Source organism: Platichthys flesus, chromosome 18, assembly GCF_949316205.1.
Source record: "Platichthys flesus chromosome 18, fPlaFle2.1, whole genome shotgun sequence".
Lineage (NCBI taxonomy): Eukaryota > Metazoa > Chordata > Actinopteri > Pleuronectiformes > Pleuronectidae > Platichthys > Platichthys flesus.
Window position 1 is genome coordinate 14,835,017 of NC_084962.1, and position 23,740 is coordinate 14,858,756.

The following is a 23,740-nucleotide window of genomic DNA, read 5'->3' on the forward strand; positions in this document are numbered from 1 at the left end:
GTCGCTCCGCAGCACAGGCGCGCCACACTCACTATGGCTTTAGGCGCAAGCAGGACGCTCTTGACACTTTTCGTCACGTTTTGTGCACCGGGATGCGGATGGACAGGTATTTACGACTCATTTGAGTGTTTGCATGAGCAGGTGCATGGTCGGTTTGCACTTTCTTTCTTTTTTTTTCGAGAACTGCTGGGCCATTGTTTGCTTTCACCTCTTGGACCCGGTTAGATTGAAGAGAGAGCTGCAGGCTGTGATCAGTGTATTGCTTTAGATTGTGTATTTATATTTGCGTGAAATAGTAATTGTGCAGAATGCCACAACTGTTATTCTGCAAGGGAAGCAAACACACTGGCTGTCTGTGTGCGCACGTGTGCATGTATTTCTTTTCGAGTTAGAAATGTTCAAATCCTCCAAGTGAAGATTGGTAGATCACTTGCAGCCATTTAGATTGCATTATCCTATTTAAAGTGTGTTTGCTTCATCATTTGCACATGTGTGGTTTAAGTGAGCCATTACCCAGAAGTATGGGCTTTTGACAGTGATGTGCGTGTGTTGGGTGAAAATATGATACTGGTTTGTTTAAGGAGTCCTCACCACATACAGTAGAGTAATCTTACAGCATCTAATGGTGATAATCTCCAGGCAACATCAGGAGATAGTGTGCAAAAAGAAAGAGCTTTGTTGAGGGCTTTCTTGCCAATTGGTGACTAATCTGGGGCTGATAAATGATCTGCGTCTAGAGTTCAGTTTCATGGGAGAGTAGAAGTGGAGGAGTTTCAAGTTTTTCTGTCTGTCAAACTTCCTCTGGGCTGTGTTTTTCTAGTGCATGCTTTGAATGCCAGATCAGCCGCCAGGTAGTACAGTCAGGAATGGGTGAATTCTGCCTCATAAATTAATCAAAGTGACTCAAAAATACTTTAAACCCACACGAAAATGCAACCTGCTGCAGGGCTCTGGTCTCAGCTCATCAGAGAATTCTGCATGTCAGAACCAGGGATAAGTCAAATAGTATTTTTTAGTTTTGTACAAGCAGTTGCACACATGTTTTAAAGATTCTCAAGTAATGTTTGTAAAATCAATTTTCAGGGGAGAGACGTCTACAAACCCCGGACAGCAAAAAATATCCCAAATAACCAAAGTGCCGTAAAGCCTGTGGAGTCTCGGAGGGGAGTAAAAAAAAGCCTTCAAGCTCAGTTGAAATGCCTTTCTCTTTTTTAGGGTGGGGGGGGGGACCTGCTCACTCCATTTAATGTGTGTCTGTTGATCTATACGTTTCTATATGACTCAACTGCAAGCACTTAGTGTATGAGGTCATTGCTTTCTCTGAATATAGGCAGCTGCTATTTGTTTTGGTCCTTTCCTCTGGGGTTCTTTTTCCTCCTCATTTCAGTAAGTATTTACAGAGCAGCCACTGACATTTTTTTTGTCTTGAAAGTCTTTACATTCTCACCTGGGAGCTGCTTTCCACGGCTGCATTTCACTGCTGCTGCGCTGCCGAGCCATTTGGAAGTGAACGGCATCCTCTCAGGCATTTTGACAGCAGCAGTTTAGAGAGGGGAGAGTGTTACTCATTAACTTTCTCCGCTCACATGCCATCAGCCTGTCACCCTCAAATCTTTCAGAACCGGGGGTGAAATTGGGCTCATGGGAGGATCTGGACACTAAATGAAAACAGAAACCCAATGTGTGTTGGCAACGTACACAATGCCAACGTCTGCCGTGCAGCCATAGTCCGTCAGCTCCTGGAAAGTGAGGTAGTAATTGGGTTAGAGAGTTGGGGGGGAAAGAGGGAATCATGTCCTTGCAGGCCAGTGGAATTTAATTTTTCCTGCCCCACTTAACAAGCTGGAATTCTGCAGGAACAACTCGAGACAGATCTCGGAGTGAACTATCAGTATCAGGAATTTCATATCTTCTTTCACATTTTCTTTTTGCCTTGGGAAACACAGGAGCAAAAGAGACGCACAGGCAGCTTGTGTGTGATATTTCTAATATTTTCCACAACACCAGGTGTGCTTCATCACCCGGCAGAGCTTGACCCAGTTCCCCCACCCACCTGCAACTTGGCTGCCTGTCAGACCTGACGGCGATGGCATGTCTCGTGTCATGATGTCATTTCTTGATGCTGTTCCAGTTGTTTAAACAAGCTGCGCCTGGGCTGTGAACGCACTTGTCACAGCAGCGCAAGAGAAGACGGCTTGTGAGGATGTTAGAATCATGTGGAAAGTGAGCTGGTGGCCACCACCACTGAAAACCCATGCATGTTTGTAGCAGTATCATTAATGCAATGAGAACGACATATAACTGGACAGCCTGGTGATTGACGTGCTGGTGAGAGGAGGGTAACGGCCAGGTATGCTCATGGCCTCAGTCTGCTCTCTATGAAAGAGTGGATCAGTGCAGAGGTCAGTGAAGGTCAGAGGGGAGAGGAGTTTAACACACAAGTACGACAAAGAATTGTGTAGCCTCTACACACATACACACACACACTTAATTAGATGAGAAAACTCTCATGTCTGTTTACCAAAGCTACAACCAGGAGATGGTTAGCTTAGCTTAGCATAAAGAGTGCAAACACAACTGAGGACCTCCGTCTCCAAAGCTCAGTAATGCAAAACAAACAAGATACAATGTGATAACCGGAGAAATGTCCCCCTGGGTCCTGTTTTCGCAAAGCTAGATTCATGATTTTATTGTCAAATGCACAACAATAACATTAAGCAGTCGCTGGCAGTGAAATGCTTGGAGGCATTTCACTGCTAGGTGTTTCCTGGGGTGAGTTTTTATATTTGATGAAAATGGAAAAAATGTAATAGTGATATTGATCTGCTCATCTAACTGGAGATGTCCTGCCATGCAGATACATTAGGTTTTATTTGCCCTGGTTTACTGCGTCTGTTTGGTTTTTGCCTCCACCCAAAGTAATGTTGCAGAATGGAAAATTGTTTGTGGAACTCATAACAACTCTAAACTCTCATCTCCATAAATTTAATTTCAAAAATAAGTTTTCCAGATACTCATGACTGTCAACAATTTATACATGGGCTATTTACTGAAATGATGACAAACATTTTGACAGTGTGTGCTGTGGATCATCCAGACTAACTGGAAGATTGTATCTGGACACGCACACTTTGCTGTTGCTGTAATTCTCTTAGTGCTGTGAGGACCACGGCACATCTTCTATTCCACATGTGATTTTGGCAGAGGGAATTGCAGACTGGTGACTCAGCCACCGGACAAAGAAACCAAAACTCTCTGCATTGCTGACCTGTGGTGACGGAGAACAGTTTTAATGATGGTTTGAATTCTCAAATCTGAAAATACAGCTCAGTCTCACCACATACAGACTGAACTTCCAGTTTTAAGAGACTATGCACATGGTGATAAATAGTTAGACAGCTCAAGGAGGCCCAGCAATGAAGCACTGCATAGACATATCTGATACCTTATCCTTGTTTTTGCTGCAGCAAGTAAAAAATATGTAAAAAATGGCAAAGGCGAAACTGTTGCATCACTCGCAGTTTGAAGGAAAAGACGCTTTGATCTGGTTTCACAGATCTAATGATCTAAACTCAACACTGCATCGTCTCACATCTGACGAAGCTCCTCTCCCTACACACACACACACACACACACACACACACACACACACACATAGTGATCTGGTTATTGATGGGACTTTGAAGATGACAGTTATTAGGGGTCAAAGGCAAACTCCTCACGGGTGAGTGGAGGGTCAGCGTCTGCGAATCTGTGGTGAGGGGGTGCGCTTGTAAAAGAGGAGCACATTGCAGGTGCATGCGTGTTTTCTCAAACTCTTTTACAGGAGTCCTTTGACCTCGGGGCTTACCTGCATATGCTTTTTATAACAAACACATATACACATGCACATACACGTGTGTGGCTGTTGTTCGGCCTTTCGGTGAGCATATGTGCTGGATATCCTTCAAAGAGGATATATGACGCACAAAACTAGCTTCATTGTTGACAATCATTATGCCATCATTATGTTTTTGAGTTCAGGGAACCTCAGGCCTTGCTTTCATTCTTCACACACTTAATACTTTCCACTGTCTTCCTCAATCATATACTGTCTGTGTTTTACATTCACGAACACAGCACAGAAAGTGTTGCTCCGGTCTCCCCTGGTGACGCCCTGAAACCCAGCCGCCCTCCGTAGGATTAGGATGTTACATCCACTCAGTTGCTTAACTGCTTCCCAAACTGTTTATTCTTGGATGGTAATCACGCATCTGTTGTGACTCAAAGGAGGCTCGGTTTAATCAGAAATATCTGCTCTGCTTTTTTGGATCATACATTTTCCAAAGGGGCCAAATTACAGAGTGATATCTGGATCCCTTGCTACGTAATACACGGGCTTATTGGAAACAGGGTGCAAGTGATTGAAGTGTTTCCAGACTTGTGTCAATGGAGTCAGCAATGGACAGCTGATAAAACGGGCTCCACGGGAACCCCGAGTTAATGAGGAAATAAAGAAAAGGAATTATTATTTCTATAAAACTGAGAAAACACTCCCTCGTGGAGCCAGGCCCGGTGTGATATGAGGCCTGCAGCCAGAGTGCTGCTCTCAACAGTCAGCAGAAACAAGGAGGAGACAGTCTCTCAGCACATACCAAACACTTTAGGAGAAGCAGAGGCAACACTTCGGGCTTCAGATGAGCCCTCACCATCCGTGCACTTCAGCAATGAGTAAGCCGAGTGTCAGGAGTTGTTTGCAAATGTGAGAAAATGAAAGTGCAGGAACAGCTGGGAGCACACCTGGAGACACCAAGAATTCAGAGTGATAAAGTGATTTTGTGCCGAATGCAAAAGCAAAACTGCCGCTGTAAACCTTCGGGGAGCAAAGAGCAACATGAGAAGCAGCTGTTTATGAGATGGACAGATGATGCTGACAGTTATGTGACAGCAATGAATGATTAACATGATAATAAACCTTAAATGACATTTGTTTAAGTGCTGCATGTTGTCTCTAATTAGCCAAAGGTTACAACTACTTAACATTTGAGATGTTTTTTTTCTCTCACTAAGTCTTTCTTGAAAAAGTGCTGTTAAAGACAGTTTACTTTTTAAATAATACTAAAGAAAAACCTGGACTACTTCTTTTTGGAGACAAAAATCAGATTTGGAAAGGCCTGGGTTAATTCCTTCTAAATCTCAATCTTTCGAGACTTTTTCGATTTAGCACGATGTTCATTTTGTAAATTTTCACTGGATGCTTTCAAACAGCACTTCACAAGTCAGGGGGTGACTTCACGGCAGGTCCCACATTACAAGGCTTGGATATGGTTCAAATTAATTTTTCTTTATGGCAACTAAGGATTGTAGTTCAGCATCAGCATCTGATCAAGCTCTCTGATACAAAGCCATTATTTTGTTCATGACGAATCAAATCTGCGATGGCAAATATATCAAGTGCTTGTTTATTATTTCCCACATGTGCACTGGGGCCTTTTTGGATATTTTCCATTCATTCAAGCCAAATTCATGTTTTATGTCGATGTGTTAATATCACCCTCAATGCTTCTTTTTATTATCTGGTTGTAATGTCGGCCTGTTGGAAAATTGGCTCTGATGCATTGTGCTTGCATGCCAATAAAAAGAAAGACAAAGACATGGTTGCTTTCCAACAGACAGTGGTACTATTTTATTTTTTTGTTGTAGCTATTTTGAGTACATCTTTTTATCGTTCCATTTATTCATCAAATTTATCAAATTAGTTTCTATTTTTCAGGGCTGCCTCACACATTGGTTTTTATATTTCGTCAGAATCCAAGTTACTTTAAATGCAACGTATACAACTAAATTGTCATGGTGGCGCTGAATTAAAGGTATTAGCACGTCCGGAGCTCAAACAGTGGGACTACTTACTGGCACAACCGTAGTATTTACTGTGAGGAACAGTGCAAAAATTATGACTGTTTAGATCAACTAAATAAAGACTAAATTAATCCAGATGTCCTTTGCTTTGCAGCAGAGAAGCCCCTGCGGACACACAATGGGAAACAGACCTCTGTGGACAAGGTCCTGAGAGAAAGCTGGGAGCCGTCTATCCATCTGGACGGAAGACCCGTCGACCGCTTCGTGATCAGCTCCAACAAACCCACGAGGTCACACCGCTTCGCTAAAGCGGGCAAGGACAGTCGCTCTCATCTACTGGAGGATGTAGGTAAGACAGAAAGAGAGGAAAGGTTCAACAGAGCAACATGGGGATGTGAAGCCCCTTTTTACACTGGTCAAAAAACCCATCTAACACCTGCTTACATCTGGCTTTGGTCTGCGATGGGAATGGATTCAATCGTCATTCACTCCCGGGTCAAATGGCTCTGCAGGTTTGTATCAGCTGCTCCAATGGGCAGTGATGGAAAAAAAAATACACACTGGTGAATGGGTTCATTTGGCAAGACAGAGAGGTGAGGATATGCCTCAGTATTCCTGTTCATGACGCACGGCGGGTAAAACAGAAACACGGACAACCCCTACTGGCATCGGTAAGGAGTCAATCGCCTTTCTTATCAGGTTTTCTGGAATTTAAAAAACCTGGATATACTTGGTGTAAAAGTGATATGAGATGGTGTGAAAATCTGATGTGACGAACGAATCGAGGTGAAGTTGGACCTTAAGATTTTGTTGAAGAAAATACATGGACCAAGAGAGAGATAAAGAGTTTTGGCTTAAATTGCAGGTTTGAGTTCTCCGATTCTGGAGTTCTGCACTTTCTCAAAACAAGTGCGGAGTAAGGAGGGGGATGAGCAAAGCGGTTTCCACAGGAAAGATGCCAGGAGATGAAGTCTATTGACACACATGTGCAAGCTTATCATCAATAGGTTTGTTCTCATCATCGAATGTTTTGTCATCCAAGTTTGCCAGCAGCCAAGACACAAAGGCAGAAAGCACTGGGGGTTGTGATGTGGATGTGACCAGAGGTTGTCTTAAGCGTCAGAGGAGAATATTATTTTTAGATCTTAACAGCTTCTATGATAATTTCTAATTCCGCCTTGTAAAAACTTAACAGGTTCTTACGTTTCTCTACACATGACACAGTGAGGCCTGCTTTTGTCATTATCTCCTTTTCCTCTGCACTTGGCATCTTCATCAGCAGCTCGGAGTCTGCGGCCAACCCTTCTTTTCCACATCTGAACCCAGCCCAGCTCCTATAACCTAGCTTCCTGTGTTGTGGTCACTTGACATGTGTGTGTGTGTGCGTGTGCATGTGTGTTTGTTTGGTGGTGGTTGTGGCAAAGGACAGGGTGGTGCCAAGGGATGAAGTCATGCATTGTCTTGTATTGTGTACAAAAATATAGTTTTATGTGAGTGTGGGGCTCTCTGTGTGCTGCCCATAGTGCGTAGCGGTGGACCTTGTGGTCTCTCAAGCTCTGGTTCAGTTTGCCATAAATCTGTGGCCCCACTGACTTGCATCTCCAGTGTTGCCGCTCCAGAAATTCCTTGCAGATCGTTTGTTGTTCCCTCAGCAGCATGAGAGCAGCGTCAGTCGTCGTAAATAACACAACGCTGTTTGCCTCCACATCATTAAAGTGACTGGCCAGCCGCTGTTGGAGCAACAGGGACGGAGAGAGGACTCGTACGGAGCAACAGGGAGTAAGATGGAGAGTGGAGGTAAAGGGGAGCTGAGGGAAGAGGTCAACCTTCTTCTAGGGCTGATGTTTCTTTCCTAAAGTTGAACACGTTGATCCATTCGTCTGTGCCCCCCCCCCCCCCTCTGCTGCCTCACTTGGGTGGACAGTTGAGCATGCAGATTGGTGGATGGTGAAATTTATGCCCCCACGGATTATAGCAGACCTCAAAAGGGCACACAAAGGTTATAGCTGATAGTGAGCGCCCCCTGCTGGATCCCGATGCAAGCTACTTACAAACACACTGATGCACTTCTAGGCTGTATGTTTTAAATTTGAGCAGGTCGTTATAGTTGGAATATGAATTTTTCCCTTGAATATTCAAAAGAAGTATATTTTTCTTCATTGGGTTGATATTATTCTCAAAATCTGTGGATTCCTCTTTAAAGTCATATTATTTGTTTCCTGCTTTTCCTCATTTCCACCATTTCACAAGAACTCCTGTGTCTTTTTTCAGACCCTGAATGGGTTAACCTGGATGGCTTTGCCGTGTTGGGCGGTGCACCTGTCAACAACTCATCAGCAGGTAAACCTGAAGCCAAAACACCTTCACCATCAGCACATGGGAGTGGTCTCAGTTCACATCCATTCATATACAACCACCTGGTTAAATCCATGAAAAGCTGTTTCGTTGAAATGATCTGCCGTCATTGTGGATATAAAAGAGGCCGCTGGATCTGACACGGTGATGACTAACGGTGCAGTGTCTCGGGGCGACAGTCTCCTTTTGCATCATTCCCTCACTTGTTTTGTCCCTAAAGATAAGAAGGGAACAACACACTCACTTTTCTGTGACTCATAGTTTTCCATGTGTTTAACCAGGTATGTTTTTCTTGCAGTTCATCCAAATGAAACGTCTATTTTAAAGTTTTTCTGCTTCAGTGGTGTCCACGCCATTAATTATCACTTATTAGCTTGTCACCATTTTCAGCAGACTGTAAAATTAAAGGAAATGACTTGTAGACAGATGTGTAGAATTGATTACAACATGATTGCATCATCATCCATACCTTAGTCTTAACTTAACTCTGTACTTTTATATTAAGTATAGTGCAGCCAAAGATAGAAAATAATAATTAATAATCAGTTATTCTCAAGAAAAATGTTAAACATTAGAGTTCTTTCAAATTTTCAGATATGCAAGTATTTGGATTTTTGTTTAATAATCATTGTCAGATTTAATACATGTGGATTTTAGCCTGTTGGATAGACATAATATTACGGCACAGCGGTGGAGTTATCAGTAAATATCCAGGGTTTGAACCTGTCGCCCGGTTGAGGTCTTTCTGGGTTGAGTTTTTATGTTCTCTCCCCGTGTCTGAGTGGGTTTCCTCCAGATGCTTCATTCACCTCAGTCCATGCCGGTTAGGATCAATGGCGACTTTGAATTGCCTGTAGGTGTGAATGTGAGCATGAACAGTATGTTCTTACATGTCAGCCCTGCGGTTGACTGCTGGCCCGTCCAGGGTGTACCCACATCTCAACTATGATGGACTCCGGTTACCTCAAGGCCCTCAGGGATAAACCTGTCCTGTGTAGGTGACAGATGAACGGACAAAACAAGCAGTTTGGTCTCTGAACTTGTGATGCGTCTTTTGGGACATTTAAGGACTGAATCTTTAATGCATTACTAGGACTTCATTTTTAACTCATCAATCAATACTGAAAACACAGCTGTAAAATTCATATAACCTTTATTGAAGCTCTTCAAATGACCTTTGTTATGTTCTTTTTTAAGGCAGAAAGTTACACAAGAAAGGAAATACCCTACTCAATTACCTTCATCATTATCTGTTTATTTGGAAATTAGCCGATACATTTGTCCTGTTCTTTTTTGTTTAGCTAACATAGGCTCATTTGCCAAACATTTTAACTTATTTTGTTATACTCTATTTGTTGATAATCTAGTGAACAAATGACAAAGATATTTCCATTAGTGTTCCTTGGAGCTGTTTCTTAGACATGAGTTAGTGAACGTCTCTGCCAGTTTGGAATTGTTTCATTATTTCTGCCTCCAGGAAAGCTCAGACACTGAGAACTGTTTGTGTAGCTGTTAAAGGAAACTGCGGCTAAACTGAGCACCGTAATCCACTGTGACGCACAAACTCACCGAATCATATCCGTGAGTTTTACATTCGATATTGGTGATACCTGGCATTCTTCAGGTAAGGGTATGAGGAGGGAGTGAGAAGACAACAGCATCTCAGCCGGATACACTGAGGTGGTCTCCTGCTGCAGCAGTGGTATGTCCCTCTGTCTGGAGACCTGCCTCGCAGCGCTGACTATTGAGCTTCCAGGAAAAGACAGACAGGATCTGGCACTGAGAGCTTTGTGCAGTCAATGGTTTAGTGGTTCGCGGGCGGCGAGATGACCTGGGGCCAAACTATGCACTGTGACAGTTTTCCAGAGAGAGAAAGAGAGGAAGCAGAAAATAGGGGAAAAAGGAGAAGTCAGCAGATTCAAACCAAACGGATCGGTTTCTGTTAGAGATTAGAGCTAGAACGAGGAGAGACGGTCAAACAGGTGTGGAATGACACATCATTGGATCAGATCTTTAACAGTTACCAGTAATCAGTAACCAAAACATTACAAAGAAAGCTGTGTCAAAGAAAGCTGTAAAATAATTGAACAATGTGCCCTCATGACAAAAGCATGTGTTTATTGTGTGGTAATTCCCCCAAAACTGTGCTTTCAGCTACATTACCACATGTTTACACATATAACAATGATTTATTCAGAGGTTATCAGATTTGTTTTTGTCTTCAGGTTAAGTGGATCCAGTTGTAGATGAAGGATGAATGGATAAAACACAGCACAGTGACTCAAGTCTTTATTTATAGTACTCTGATTAACTTAATATTGAATTTCCACTCTTTACACCTTTAAAATACACATTGAAGCGTCTGTGATCACGCTGGCAGACGAATGAAGGCAGGAGTGGAACAACCAGAATGGAAAAATAATCCTCTCGATCCTGAGAATTTCAAAATGCTACGAGTGCAGACACAAAGCAGAGATAAAGATTTGAAAACCGAATAAGGTGAGAGGAGAAGAAAGTTTCACAGGGGAGTTGGTGAATCGCCAAACAAACAGTCGATGCTTTCATGATCATAAAGATGCAGCTGTGCTGGCAGGACAGAGCAGAGGATAAAGACTGAGTTGTAAAAAACATGAATAAAGCATTCTAAGTGTCTCAGAAACAAATCAACTCTGTCTTCCTGGGAGCTTTTTACTCACTTTCATATTTCACAAACCTTTGTTATATACAAATATTGTGTCATAATAGAGGCCCATCAGGGCTAAAAATCTCTTTTTCTAATTTATCGCTTAGGCAAATTTAGTTAATTCTCATGGAAAACTATTATCAGTTGGCATTCGTCCACCTGTCGAAGGAGAATCCCTACATAACAATGTTGCTTTTTGTCAAATCCACTTTGTTACATCAGCTAGCCGACCCTGCTTCGCATGAAACTCTCCTCTTGGGAAACAGGGCAATTTATTTTTCATCTGACAGTGATTATGAGAAACGTACAAAGAAGGGATGGAGGGAGGAGAGGAAAGAAAAGAGACAAGAAAGAGAGAGAGTTTTTTGGGGATTTGTTATATTGCCAGGGCTATCACTGAGCAGAACTGCAACCAGATGATGTTGTGGCTGCCTGAGCCAGTGTCTGAGATGTTAACCAGGACGGAGTGACCACCAGGGTGCGATTCAGACAGGAAGCAGGACACCAGTAGTTAGATTAGATCACAGGAGACGTGTTGCGGATTCATGACAAAAATATGTGTTTATGGTTAAATGAAGCAGATGTGTCTTGAGTGGAGATGTTAAAATATTTCATTCTCAATGGCACTTAAACGTCTCAGTTAGTCCCCAAAGGCAAATCCAACACAGGCGACAGGTTATGAACTTAATTGCACTTTGAATTTCCCTCTCTGTTATCATCCTCCGACAGGTCCACTCAGGTTTCCACACACTCCAGCCAGAAAGCAGCTGTCTGTGAGGCGAGCCACCAGGGTGAACAGGACGGCTCATCCATCGGGCGTGTCCAATACCCGGACACAGAGGAGGGCACCTCAGTCCTCCTCGGGTCCCAGGCAGCCTGATAGAGCTGTGCCAGGAACCCCGCTGCTGCAGAGGAGATATCCACACCACACCAAGCCTCAGTCGGATCAGAGGAACCGTAACGCACACAAACTAAGTAAGCAGAACCACATCTCACACTCTTAATTTCCAGATTTAAAGGACTACTTTTTAGGTTCCAGTAAAATGTTTAAATTACTCTGAGCTAAATAGTGTTTAGAATAAGAATAATCTCTAGTGTCCATAGTGTAAACCCTGGCCGTGCCTGGTATCCCTTTCATTCATAGCATCTGAGTCCGTTCATGTGGTGTCAATGCAGGCACAGAAAGCCCTTGGTCAAAGCGCATCCGCCGGCAGAGCAGTCGCAACCAAAACAACCACACCAGGTACTCCCAGATTTACATTGAATGTTTGCTTTTGTCTACCAATCTGTCTGTTAAAAAATTAAATAAAAAAACAAACATTTAGTTGGTGTATAAAACCAAGCTCAACGTTTTTTGTCTCTGTGCCTCTGTGTGTTGTTGTTGTTTTGTGTGTGTTTGTGTGTGTGTGTGTGTGTGTGTGTGTGTTGAACAGAGCCACCAGAGTACGAGGCCCGGGACATAAGTGTCAGGGTCATGTCTCCTCAGTCCGTCCTCATCTCCTGGGTTGACCCTGCAGTGGAGATGGGGAAAGTCGCCCCCGGGGCATCCAGGTGGGATCTGTCGAAGTGCACAGAGAGAGAGAAAGAAAGACCATTAAAGACAAAGAGAGAACCCTAACCCCTCGTTCTGTCCTTCTGTCTTAACACAGATCCTACACAATTAGGTTCAGGGAGAAGGGTGAATCGGCACGCTGGGAGTACAAGGAAAGCACCCAGAGGAGAATGATGGTCGAAACCCTGTCCGCTGACGGCATGTACGAGTTCTCCGTCAGAATCTCTCAAGGAGAAAATCATAGCAAGTGGAGCGTCTCAGTCTTTCAGAGGACTCCTGAGTCAGGTCGGTGCTGCCACATGAGAAATGCTTATACAGAAATGCAGTGATTTTCTTTTTATAGACGCAGCTATACAGAGCCAAATCCCTGCTTTTTCCATAGACTTTGAAAATAGCAATTATACTTGCAGAGAAGGATTTATTCTTGCATAGCTGTGTCTGTTCATTTTTTTCCACTTATTTCTCCTTATGACAATTCATCACATTCAATAACTATTAATAATCCCATTTTCATATAGCGTCTCACTTTACTGCCTATCTCTGCAGCTCAGCTCTGCTACTGCATTTCTATACATGATCTCGGGGGGGGGGGGGGGGGGGGGTCCCTAGCAATGTAAGGCAGCAGTACTTTCCTCAGCTGAATCCTCTTGGCACACAAGATCGCCTTGCTGTTTTTATATTCTTTAAGCAGCAATTTCCTCACGCTGCTCCCTCTGTGCTGCCTCTGGTTTCTGTCCCGCTGCTCCTCCCTTCACTGGTGTCTTTCCACTCACTCGTGTTCTCCTCGCTCACCAGCACCATCTGGACCACCAGAGAATTTTGAAGTCAAGCCACTACGAGGGAAAGGAACAGCTGTCGTAGCAACATGGGATCCACCTGAGGAACCCAATGGCAGGATAAGAGGTGAGACCAGGAGGATCAAAGTCAAATTAAAATTAGGGTCTTTTTTTCTTAGAAATCAGTAGATAAAGATCCCCGGTGTTTGACTTGTAAACTTATTTAAACATTTCATTCACTTTCTGTTGTGGTTTGACTGTTAAATTATCATCATCACTACTTGACCCATGAATGAGAGGCCGCTAACACCATTGTGAACGCATGCTATCTATTTATGTGTGGTTACAAACACAAAGCACAGTCCTTTGGAAATCTGAATGATGACTGATGGAAGCACACACTTAAGTGGACTCCTTATCCTCCCAAATGTTGAATGTTGTGAAAGGACTGATGTTTTATTTTTGCTGTGTGGGCTTCCTGAAAAATAAGGGCTGTTGAGATTTTCACTTTTCTTTGCTTTGCCTCCCAACAGAGTACATCCTGTCATATGCACCTGCTATGAAGCCATTTGGAATGAAGAGTGTGACGTTACGTGGCAGCATCACCACAGCCACCGTCGATGGACTCAAACCGGGAGACCGGTACATCTTCAAGATCAAGGCCACCAACAGGAGGGGGCAGGGACCACAGAGCAAGGCCTTCAGTGTTGCCATGCCAGGATGTAAGCACCTTTCTTTCAGTTTTTTTCTAGCATGTTTTCATAAAAAAATTGTTTAATCCTTAATTCATTCTGATTATGTCCCCTGTCAGCCAGCAGCACGGCCTCATCATCCTCTAAAACCAAGGAAACCCCCAGAGCAAGCCACACTCCTTCCAAACAGGATACTGACCATGACGAATCTGACCTCTTGTCAACAGAGGCACCAGAGGAGCCAACAACAACCCCTCCACCACGACCTGCTGCACCTGTCAACCGGCGTAAACACCCGCTCTCCCAGTCACGCTCTTATCACAGCATCTTGTCCACTGTGAGGGGCTCGGTGAGGAACACAGGAAACAGAGATTCCTCCAAAAGAAGGGCTCAAGACAGGGAGGAGGAAGAAGAGGAGGAAGAAGAGACAATACCCACAACGCCATCTCCACCAGAGGAACCAACAACAACCCCTCCACCACGACCTGCTGTACCTGTCAACAGGCGTAAAAACCCGCTCTCCCAGTCACGCTCCTATCACAGCATCTTGTCCACTGTAAGAGGCTCGGTGAGAAACACAGGAAACAGAGGTTCCTCCAATAGAAGGGCTCAAGATAGGGGAGGAGAGGAGGAAGAAGAGACAATTCCAACAACGCCATCTCCAGTAGAGGAGACGACAACCATGGAGACAAAAGAGCCAGATAACAATGTTTCCCTTGACCCTGAGGATGACGTGGACTATGATGAGGATCCGCCAACTACTGAGAGCCCCAACCTCAAAGTTATTACACCCTCACCAACTAAATCGGCTACTGCTCGTCCCAAAACACAACCCAGAAGGCCCGTAAGGATTAGGGTCCATGACAGACCGGTATCCAAGGGGGCCTCCTCCTCATCTACTTCTTCATCATCTTCAACTTCCTCCTCCTCAGATGCCTCCTCAGATGGCTCCTCATCGTCGTTTCCCTCAACCTCATCATCAACTTCCTCCTCCTCTGATGCCTCCTCATCTTCGTTTCCCTCTACTTCCTCTTCATCCAGCTCAACCTCATTATCATCTTCTTCCTCACATAATCAAGAGTCAGCAGCTAGTAGAAAGGACTATGTAGCTTCTACGTACCCAAAGAGTAAAGACACCTACGATAAGACCAGTATGACATATAACAAACCTTCCACTCCAGTTGTAAAGGAGGATAGTTCACAGCAGTCAGAGGCCACAGCTTTAGGAAGAGGGCGTCACAGTGGGTCTAGTTTTGGTTTCGGACGAAGACAACCTGGAATTTTGTTTAGAGGGAATTCAAGTCGAATGTCCAATGGTTACAAACCTGCCATCACCTCACAGTCAAATTTGCCAAGCAGAACTCTAACCCAAGCAACATCAAACACACGAGCTTCAGCAACAACACAAGAAAAGACTGAAAACCATGAAACATTACATACTTTCAATCCAACAACATCAAAGCCAACTTCAGGAAGGGCGTCCAACGGTCACACAACATCTGAAACAAATCACTTTGACAAATCGCAGAGCAGCTCACAGTCCAGGTCACATGGCAACTCCCAGCACCCGTCCACTGCAGCCACATCAGGCTCTTCTCCGTCAACATCACACGGAGGATCTCACAGCTCTCCAACTTCTCACAGCCCGCACAATTCACAGACTTCACACACATACAGTGAGGGAAATGACAACACAGATGCAGAAGTAGCCAAAGACGAGGAGCCAACAGAGGAGGAGAGAACTAATAAAAAACCTGTGGTTTCCCGGACCCGAATTAGTTCCTCCTTGGTCGAAAAATTCCCTTGGCTAGCAAGTCGTTATCCAGGAAGATTCAATTCAGGAACAAGGGTGTCATCTTCGAGGCAGGACGGTAGGACCCCTTGGACTCGGACTTCGGCCTCTGTAGGGGCTGGCAGACCCATCTTGAGGGGGGCACCCACTCGGGTCGCAGCTGCTTCGGGTGCTGCAGGAGTGTCCACAATTCAAGAGACCAGTGAAGATCTGAAGACTCCTGTCACTCATGAATCAGTTAAATATGGGGTTGTGGCGGACTCGACTAAGCCATCTCTGACAGATACAAGTATGGCAGCTAGTGATACGAGAAACCCAACTACCTCATCCTCCTCTTCCTCAGTATCCTCTTCTTCAAATTCCCGTCATTCTTTAGGTGGACACGAGGACACAATTGAGCCTATACTTAGTGGAACATCTTATGACAATAATAATAAGGACGATGTGGATGAGGGAAGTAGAGAAGTCAGTGGGAGAAATGAGGAAGTTGCAGACCCCACAGCTGCCCAGAAGAATCCTGCTATAACATCAGCAGACCCTCAAAGAAACACAGAGGACAATGAGAGTGTGGATACAATGGACACTTCTTCCAGGACCAGGACAGGCACGTCTTTAGGAGCCACTTCAACTCACCGACGTCTTGGTGTAGGAACTAATGGGAGGGGACGCTCCCCTCTGTTGGCTAACAGGCAGTTTGGTGGATCTAGACTTCCCTTCAGACCACAACCAGCACAGAACTCGAGGGTGGATACTTCAGCATCACAATCTTCTTCATCAAATTCACCAGTGTTGACCTCAGATCGCGAAGCTGGCACTGGTACTGCTGTGACAAACACAGGGGGAATAAATGGAGGAAACTCCCAGTCCACACTGCCGTCTTCATCATCTTCATCTTCCTCTAGGGAAAGCTTTAGGGGACAAGGGGGTAGGTCTCGATATCCCATCATCAGAGGGAAACCAATCAATGGAGGAGCTGTCAATGGAAATGGTAAAGTCAATAGCTTCAGTGCATGATATTGAGAATTGCTGCCACTACATTATACAGATGATGCAATGATTTTTATGTTCAAGAATATAAAATGATAGTCTGTAACTCAGATACTGCATTTCACTTTTCTTCAATCATACAATTGTTAGGTAAAAATGGTCGACCCAACCTAACAGCAACTAACAGTAAGGATTCCTCCTCCTCCTCTCATGGAACCAGTAAGGCCGTTGGTCAAAAGTTTATCACAGGACCAGATGGAAGCAAATGGGTAACTGTGTATAATGATCTTTAAACTTCTTTTTGTAATTTGCTTCAGCATGAAATACTGTACATTTTGGAAAGATGCTAGATGAAAAGAGGAATTAAGTGCACCTGGCCAAGAAATGATCTGACACCAAAATAGCTAGTTTCAAGCTTTATTTGTTTTTGTGGTTTAAATAGATCATCTATAACATGTTGATTATCGAACCTTTGGAGCTGCCATTTCTTTACCTATGGACATACCCAGGCATGTCCACATTTTCTTTGTATTGTTTTGGTACATTTTACTTTCTATCTAGGTGGTAGACTTGGAGAGAGGGATTCTTATGAACCAGGATGGACGAGTTCTCCAGGACTCCGATGGCAAACCTAAGAGAGTCATCCTTGGCGAGGATGGACGCACAATTTTTGGTAATAGACTTCATTAAATCTTACATTTTATTTAAACTTACAGTATACAGACTGAATGTGAAAATTAAAACCCTTTTTCCATTCTCAATATTATCTTGCTGTTTAAGACAAGGTTATGTATACTCTGTTGCTGTCCTTCGCCCACCAGACCACATGGGCAGTCCCCTGCTAAACAATGAAGGCATGGCTCTGTTCGGCCATGGCAGAGATAGTCAGCCAGTGGTCAACCCCAAAGAGAAGCTCCTCATGGTCGGAGGGAAACCTTTACTTGGCTTGGACCTACCCCGCTTTAGGGCTCCGATCAAACCCCAAACCACCACCACCACCGTGGCTCCTACCACCACACCTGAACCCACCACCCCTGAATGGACCACAGAGGAGTCTACCACAGCATTGAAATTCCCAACCTGTCCACCAGGAACCTTCGCTAAGATAGATGAATATGGGTATCCAGTGATGGACCAAGACGGAATATTAGACTGTTATCCAGAAGGTGAGTATTTCCCTTGAAACTCACAACACGCTACAGATATAATCATAAAAGATTAATATAAATATACATTTTTAATACAGTAATGAAACCCCCTACTTGTTAAAAAATGAAAATTCTTAATCTGTGGAGACAGAGCCAATTTAATGCAGCTTCTGAGATACCATACTCTTTACAATGATGGATGAAGCCCCACAAAATACTTCTCAATATAATGTCAAGATTTTCTTCATGATGACACACAGCATACAGTTAAAAAGAATGTCACACAGTATCCATTATTAGTAACAGTATCATGTATAAACTAGTAAGTAAAACTGGAAAGAAGTTGAAATATAGCCACGCTTCATTGAAAATTGAAAGATGTATCAGTGGCTTTAACTATGGGTCTGAGCAGGTTTGTCTGTGGATGTGTGGGTGTATGTTGACATGTCAGAAATGTGTACAAAGCCTTGTGAGATTGATGCTGCAGCTTGTTCTGCTTCTCTGACAGAGGAATCCTCAGGATTGGAAATGGACTACATGGTTACAGTGACCATGGTGCCTGATGCTTTAGCTCTTAAGAAAGGTATTGGCTGAGTTTGGCTTCGGACCGACCTACCGCCACTGAGCTGGATGTACTAAACTGCTCTGTGTGTGCTCATTGTTTGTTGGTCATCGTCTTGTTTATTCCTCAGTGGATCTGTTAGCCAGCTCTTCTCGTCTCGTCCTCTTTGCCGTGCCTGTGGTTGTTTCTCCTCTTGTGTTTTTGTTTGGGTTTGGTCCTGGTTCATCGCCGGGATTTTGGATATTTTCCATTCTGGCTGTTTTTAATCAGTCTTATTCTAAAAAAAAAAGTGGACTCGAGCTGCATGTGAACTGCATTACTAAGTGTAAGAGCATGCCCTGGCTTAAGATTTGATGTAATGTATTTGCTGTTATTAACAGTCATTTGTACTGTAATAGATGAACCCGAGCTCAAATATTAGCTGAATAGAAAACTGCAATTTCATTGTTTTGCATGTGCATGTGATGTTTTTTCTTTTGGAGGGGTTCTGCTGGAAAATACACATTGAGCATCACAATATTTTTCTTAGCATTTCCCTGCCACGGCTCAGAGCTGGTTGCATGTTTGTGGATCATGATGTAACGCCAAGGTCAGATTGAGCACGAACGGAAAAAAACAGTGATGAAAGAGGAAGGAGCTAATTGAATTGCACCCACTGAATGCTTTCCCATTTGTCAGCCTTGGAGACTTGTGAAATGGCCATTGTCTTCAAGGCCCCCTTGCATGGAAAATATGGGTAACAGAACATTACATAAGAATACAGCCTTGGGTGTTGGGCCTTTCCAGAGTGAGCTCACATATCTGACCACACGTAATATCATCTTGTTTAATGCTTTTATTACACAGATCACAAAGGATTAACAAGACACAGAGCAGCATTTTATGGATTCAGGATACAAATAACATAAATACATTTTTCTCAAAATCTCACTGATACATGTATTGTTGTTAGATGAGTTTTTTGAGCAGACCACCCAGCAGCCGCCCACAACCACCGATCCCACCACCACCACAGAGATCTCGACTGCCGAGCCGCAAACCAGACCTTCCAACCATGGACCTTCATCTGAGTTTGACCTCAGTGGGAAGAAGCGATTCACAGGTATGCAGAGAGTCTACTTTCATATGATTCAAATAATCTCTACCGCAATTTATTTCTGTTTCCTGTGCATCTCTTGCCTTAGATTATTATAAAGGAGACATATGATATTTTGTAATAAGTGCACCTCTTTTTTATGGTAATCCCAACAAACATAAAAAGCAATGGTTTTAATTTCTCCGTAGAGGAAGCAGATTATACATTTCTTTGAACTTTATGTTTGCTGTGCAGCTTTAAATTCAGATTTTTTTATTATCATATTCCATAGTGCATGATGAATCTCTTTATAAATGATTCTACCCTCCTCAGGGATACAATAAGTTTTACTTTCACCATACGCATGAAAAAACATCCTTCACCCAACATTTCTCTGCTGCAGAAGTCGGAGAGACTAACAAGAAAAGAGACGTTATCTTAACCTGCCGACCAGATGAACATCATATGTCTTAAATAGCATCAGAAAGGAAAGAAGCTTGATTGAACATCCATCTGTGACTTCTGAGTATCATATTTATTTCTGGTTCCCCATTTGTGTGCATGTGGTGGTCCCTCCGTGCAGTAAATAATGATAGGTCAGTGGAAGTTCTGTTTTGTTTTGTAGAGGGGTGATAAATTTGTGCGGTTATCTTGGCTCTCTCAGCAATACCTCACAATAAAAGACCCTGTCAGACGCTGTACAAACAATCGGCCAAGTAAAAAAAAACTACATTCACTTTCCTGCATGTTTCGTTTTCGCTATTTGCCGCTTTAACATCTCATCATATCGGAAACTATCAACCAGCAGAACATTCGAAAGCTAGTTTTATATTACTCTGTTTAAATATATGACTGAACCATATATTCATTTTTGGTTAATGGCTGTAAATACAATTAAGGGTAAAGGAATATAGTTCACTAAGGACAAGCTGCCCCCTCCTTTATTTTTACTGTTCCTGTAAGTTTACTTTGGCCTCTCATACTTTATCCCCTCATCTGGTTGCACAAACTGACCAAAATATTTCCCTGACAGAATAAAAACAGAATCTGTGGGACACTCAAACCTCCTCAAAAAAAAACTACACAAAGTCAAAGGTCCTTTAAATAATTCTGTTTTTAATGGCGATGATTTCAGTCCTGAAAATAGTAAAATAATAATGAATAATAGTAACTGCTGCAAATGGCTTTGATAACAAATTGTTGCTTGTTACATTCATTTATTTTTATAGACATTTCAGTGCTCTCAGTAAGTAAGAAACTGTTTATCCATCAGCAGTAGACAAGAGGACATTGGCTTGTTACAACTGAATTTAGTAGATTTTCATAAATGTGTTTTAAAGTAGTGCTTTAGTATTGCACCTATATCCATCAACAAAGAGATGAAATCACAGGCATTCTCTTCTTTGGCCTCAAAAACACCTGATCCTACAATTCCCAGAATGCAAATCAGTGCATCATCTTTGGTCAGACCCTCTCATCTCTCTCCATTTTAAACTTGTATATACTCAAGCCAAGGTGTCAAGCCCAATATATCCCCTGAGTAATTTTCTCAAAGTTCCTCCAGAGAAGAAGAAATTGCACGATTGTCTTCACAGGAAGTAGATTACTCCCTGTGATGAGTAAATTGCCTTTGACAATTGTTGGAGAGCCACTTTAATTTAGAATAGCAGCGAGGCATCTACTTCAGAGCCGCGCGGATCATCGTAAAACAACACCTGTCAGAATCAAGGGCCATTAGCTTCAGCGTGTCCCCTGTTGCCTGCTGCCAACCTAACAATGTGACTTGAGTCATGGCTCAGCAATCACTTATTTGAAGATTAAGTTCAACGTGTCAAAATCACTTAAACTGATCTTGGCTAGAAACCGTTTGTAAAAAGGGAAGATAATATTTATGGCTGGGTTTTTTATCACTGCAGTGTCAGAACTATCGGTGTGATCTGCTCCAGGAGCAACCGTGGAGCAATATCACGGCTTAGTCTGGACACATCCGTCTTGATGAACTGCGGCCTCCTCGTCATCGCACACCTCTCATACGCACATCTGAAAGCTATTACTTTCCCCGAAGCTTCAAGACAAAAACAGACGAGAGCAGAGACGCAGTGGAAATCATAAAAAGTTCAGAGGAGACTGCTGGCTTCATGTTGAGACATCCTCTTTCCTATGGATTAGTTTATTCTATTTTAGGTCCACTTCAGTCCAACTACATTCTCCACATAAACTGTCTAGCAGAGGCATATCTTTGACTCTTTATCTGTTTGGTTTGGATGAATCCAGTTGTATTATCTAATAATTATTAGCAGTTGTGTGAATTTTCTTCACATTAAGATCCAGAGGGATGGACTTTGCCACATTGAATAAATAATGAACTGTCTACCAAGATATTTGGACCAATGGAAATGCTTATTTATGCCTGACAAGACAGCTATTAGAGCCGACATGATGCAAACTGTCCTGATGCTGCTTCCAAGTGACATTTCATCCACGCCAGGCTCACCAAGCCAGGTGTCTGTCAACAAGCAGAGAGAACACAGTGTGTCTCCCTGGAAATGTGGATGCAGCACAGAAATACATCCTACATGCGCCCTGTGTATAAATCTGCTCACCACTATGACAGATCCGGTATTTCATCCAATGAATGTGTAACACATAATCCATATGGCCACGTATTTGCATATAATAGGATTCTGTGACCCGCACAGCCTTGCGGAATGTGTGTTGATGTGTAGATCGTGACACGCGTTAGACTCTTGGCCTGCGCGGAGGGCCAATCATCTGAGGAGGTGGGAGCAAATCCAGGCTCCAGCGGTTCCTTCCAAATCCCAGTGAGTGTAGGAATTGTGGGATATCTGAAGTATTTCGCAGCTGTAGGTCCAGCTGGTGTTAGTGAAGAGTCACTGAAAACAAATGAGGGGAAAGGGCCTGAGGTTGTGTGTGTGTGTGTGTGTGTGTGTGTGTGTGTGTGTGTGTGTGTGTGTGTGTGTGTGTGTGTGTGTGTGTATGTCTGACTCCTTTAAAAAAAAATAACTCCACGGGAACTACAACTAATCTAAAAATGACTTAACAGGACCGGAAGTATATCAGATAGTGGTATTATTTGAATTCATTGTGACATATCAAGTTTTGTTCAATTTCCAAAAATGAATTGAGCTCATCTGAAATTGGATGCATCAGAAAATCATGTCGCCAAAATAATTCAATGACTTTCTCCTGCCATCAGCTCCCTATGTGAACTACATCCGGAAGGACCAAGCGTCCCCCTGCTCCCTGACGGAGGCTCTGGAGTTTCTACAGGTGGACGTCCTGGAAGACCTGATGAAGAGGGACAGGATCCAAGCCAATCAGAACCAGCCTCCCAAAAACAAGCCCCAGAACTTCACCGTGGTCGCCATGGAGGGATGCCATTCGTTTATCATCCTAGACTGGGCCCGCCCACTGAAAAATGACATGGTGTCAGGTAAGAAATGAAGGCTGTTATTTGTCTGCAGCAGGATCTCCTCTGTAGGTTAATGTTCCCCAAGAGGTTTGAGTTTTTGGTTTCGACTCAGACCTTGGGTGTTTTATTAGGGCGATATCTGTGCGGTCAGGCACTTTGTAATATTCATGTCAACTCTAATGGTCAAACTGTGAGGTAACCAGCTGTGGGGCTGTTGTGGAGCCAATGCTTGGTCCCATATTGACCTCTATCTACTATAAACAGTGACTCCAAACGATTGTTATTGATATATAATCAAAAAATATATAATAGTTGTTGTACTAGTAGTATGTATTCCCTTACCAACTTTCCCAATGAAATGAAAATAGCAGTGTTCATGTTATGAACACAGCTTTCTGCAAACAATCCCATAATGCAATGCACCATATTTCATGTAATCCAAAAAGTCAATTTAACCTTTATATGTAACTGTTTTGAATGTGGAAGACTCTCTGCTTCCACTTTGTCAAATGTGTGAATTAGATTTGAGTTAATTATTGATTTTAGATAGTTGTTCAGAACTGACTCCAGCAGGGGATTGTTGACAAAAGGATGAAAAACCAGACTGTATTGAGCACATGGAGTCAGAATGTTTCTCGGTTAAAACCAAAATCCCTCCGACATTGAAAGTGGCTCAGAGAAGAGACTGAAGATATCTGCCCGCTGCATAGGACATGATGGACTACCGGGGGTGGGAGTCTGGCCAGCTACAGACCCAGAATGTTTTCATTGGGAGGAAATCACAAGCTTCTGTTCATGCTGTGGGCTGGTCCGTCCTCTGATGTGTAAAACAGATAGATGTCACTGG

General features: G+C 43.2%; 1 protein-coding gene across 2 annotated transcripts in view; it reads left to right on the forward strand.

Moving 5' to 3' along the window:
• The window catches only part of fndc1 (fibronectin type III domain containing 1), a 31,928-nt gene continuing 8,188 nt past the window's right edge, over positions 1-23,740 (forward strand). Inside the window, exons 1-16 of one of the 2 annotated variants that reach the window (XM_062412135.1) lie at positions 1-106; positions 5,993-6,187; positions 8,110-8,178; positions 11,606-11,851; positions 12,021-12,119; positions 12,310-12,427; positions 12,526-12,713; positions 13,224-13,331; positions 13,738-13,926; positions 14,016-16,676; positions 16,826-16,944; positions 17,237-17,348; positions 17,497-17,841; positions 18,332-18,406; positions 19,338-19,487; positions 22,678-22,914. In XM_062412135.1, the coding sequence (XP_062268119.1) occupies positions 34-106; positions 5,993-6,187; positions 8,110-8,178; positions 11,606-11,851; positions 12,021-12,119; positions 12,310-12,427; positions 12,526-12,713; positions 13,224-13,331; positions 13,738-13,926; positions 14,016-16,676; positions 16,826-16,944; positions 17,237-17,348; positions 17,497-17,841; positions 18,332-18,406; positions 19,338-19,487; positions 22,678-22,914 (4,984 nt within the window). In that variant the 5' untranslated portion in view covers positions 1-33. The remainder of the gene's footprint in view (positions 107-5,992; positions 6,188-8,109; positions 8,179-11,605; positions 11,852-12,020; positions 12,120-12,309; positions 12,428-12,525; positions 12,714-13,223; positions 13,332-13,737; positions 13,927-14,015; positions 16,677-16,825; positions 16,945-17,236; positions 17,349-17,496; positions 17,842-18,331; positions 18,407-19,337; positions 19,488-22,677; positions 22,915-23,740) is intronic. The other variant, XM_062412136.1, reaches the window with a different exon arrangement.